At 34.6% G+C, this 2,500-nt stretch overlaps 1 protein-coding gene across 1 annotated transcript in view; it reads left to right on the top strand.

Moving 5' to 3' along the window:
* Sbp2 (SECIS-binding protein 2) overlaps positions 1–2,500 on the top strand; it is a 15,021-nt gene that overhangs the window by 913 nt on the left and 11,608 nt on the right. Inside the window, 1 exon segment of the mRNA XM_043014271.2 lies at positions 1,543–2,500. This exon segment is cut by the window's right edge and continues 1,208 nt beyond it. Within this exon segment, the coding sequence (XP_042870205.2) occupies positions 1,555–2,500 (946 nt within the window). The 5' untranslated portion in view covers positions 1,543–1,554.

Genomic DNA, 2,500 nt, shown 5'->3' with positions numbered 1-2,500 from the left:
AAAGATTGCATCAAGCCCATAGATTCACAAACATTTAGGAATATGAAAGCACTGTAATTTACTAGTCGATCTAGGGGTTGATCTCGTTGGCTGTAATCTATAGATGAGATGAACATCCTGATTTTTTTTATTTTTTATTTTTTATAAGTAGCTATTTTGCAAGCAAGTACACATCAGTCAATGGTTTATTAGTGCAGGAGGAAAGTTGAAGACCCTGATCTCCTTGATGCCCTCCCATAATATTGGGCCTTTGATTGAGGGGTTTGGGGGGGAATTGCATTAATAGTAGAGAGTTAGAGGAATCCATTGATGCTGATATCGTGGTATTTATTAATGTTAGTGATGTGCAACATTCTAAATATTTACCCATTTATGGCATTTATTCACTCAATACGTTCAAATTTCCCTGATCTCCTTCATGCTCACCCCTGCTATTGGGGCCCGGATAGTGGGGTAGGGGGAATTTTTTTATATATCTAATATGTATGAGAAGTATCATTACAATCATTATCACTATCATTATCATTATCATTATCATTATCATTATCATTATCATTATCATTATCATTATCATTATCATTATCATTATCATTATCATTATCATTATCATTATCATTATCATTATCATTATCATTATCATCATTATTATTATTATTACTATTTTGTTTTTTATTATTTTTATTTTTGTTTTGGTTTTATTATTGGTATCATTATTGTTATTTTTATTATTATTGTTATTATTATTATTATTGTTATTATTAGTTATTATTATTATTACTACTATTATTTTTGTTATTATTATTATTATTATTACTATTAGTATCATTATTACTATTACTATTATCATTATCATTATCATTATCATTATCATTATCATTATCATTATCATTATCATTATCATTATCATTGTCATTGTCATTGTCATTGTCATTGTCATTGTCATTGTCATTGTCATTGTCATTGTCATTGTTTTTTATTATTATTATTATTATTATTGTTATTATTATTATTATTGTTATTATTATTATTATTATTATTATTATTATTATTATTATTATTAATATTACTATTACTGTTGTCATTATCATTATTAACCCAATTGCTCCGGGACATTGATAACTGGCACTCTACGCAATTCCGGGAGGCTATGCATAGGCCTATACTCATCATATCTTATCTTATGGCGTCCGGCATCGAAGTGCCGTCACCTTACATGACGGCCGGAGTTTGGGTCAAGAAGGTGACGTCATCACTTCATGCCATCTGGAGGATTTGGGTTAATATTGTTATTATTATTATCATCATTATTATCTCTATCATTATGATGATTATTATAGTTGATGTTATTGTTTTTATTATTGTTATCATCATTAAAAGTTATTATTATAATTTTTTTATGCTTTTTATTATCATTATTAATATTATTATTATTATTATTATTATTATTATTATTATTTCTTATACTTTTTGTTATCATTATTAATGTCATTATTATTACTGTACAATTTCTTCTTTGATAGTAATAGAAATTTCCTTTAACAGACACAAAGAAAGATGTTGTGCCCTAATGTCCCAGAGTTTGTCCCAAGAGGAATGCAGCCCACAGTCCCATCTGGAGAATATAAACAAACTGTGCCGCCAGTAGATGAAAGACCCTGCACAAGCCAGAGCTCTGGTCACAGGATCAGGGCAGAGAGGAGGGAGGAAGATGGACGCAGGAATCGAGCACAGAATCCTCCTTTGCTAGAACAAGATAGAAGGGGTTTGAAGGAGTCCTATGGTAGTAAGAAGCCAGGAGGCACCAACAGAAGCCGGAATGGGGCATATAATTCCTACACGAGAAATAGGGACAGTCTTCGAAGCTATGACAATTGGAGGCAGAGAGTGGATGAGAATCTGCCTGATAGACAAGGTTCCAATTTCAAGAGCATGAGAAGACCTAGTGAGGAAGAACCTGAAGAGGAAGGTAGCAAGAGCAAATTTCAGCAGGGAAGGCAACGGCCTTGGAGACAGAAAGGTGAAATTCAAGAAAAGGAGAATGTTACAAACAGAGAAGGAAAGAAGGGGGTGGGGAGGGGAAAGAGCCTACCTCAAGGACCAACCCATGCCATAGAGACCCAGTCACCATCATACCGCAAGCCAGGTCTCAGCTATGGTAAAATCCTTGCAGGAGATTTTGCCTGGGGTGGAAAGGATGTACAGGCTGGAAATGGAGACACTCACCTGAGAAACAGCAATGACTTGGGCTTGATCTCGAACCCCCAGCATGATGAGCAGTGGCCTTCTCTCCTAGGGTCCCATACCAGGTCATTGACCAAGGAAGAGAGGACAGAGGTTGAAGTTCAAAGAGGCCAAGTGACTTCTCTTGTCCATGGGGGTACTAACATGGACAGCAAGAAAAGCCCAAAAATAGAGAAGGAAAAAGAATGTAGGAAGGAGGGAGGGGAAGTAACCAGGGTAGAAAGGGAAGATATATCAAAGTGGATGAGTAATGATGAAA

The sequence above is a fragment of the Penaeus japonicus genome, unplaced genomic scaffold (genome assembly GCF_977035675.1).
Source record: "Penaeus japonicus unplaced genomic scaffold, GWHDUDI00000001_assembly GWHDUDI00000001, whole genome shotgun sequence".
NCBI lineage: Eukaryota > Metazoa > Arthropoda > Malacostraca > Decapoda > Penaeidae > Penaeus > Penaeus japonicus.
This window is presented reverse-complemented; position numbering and strand designations above follow the sequence as displayed.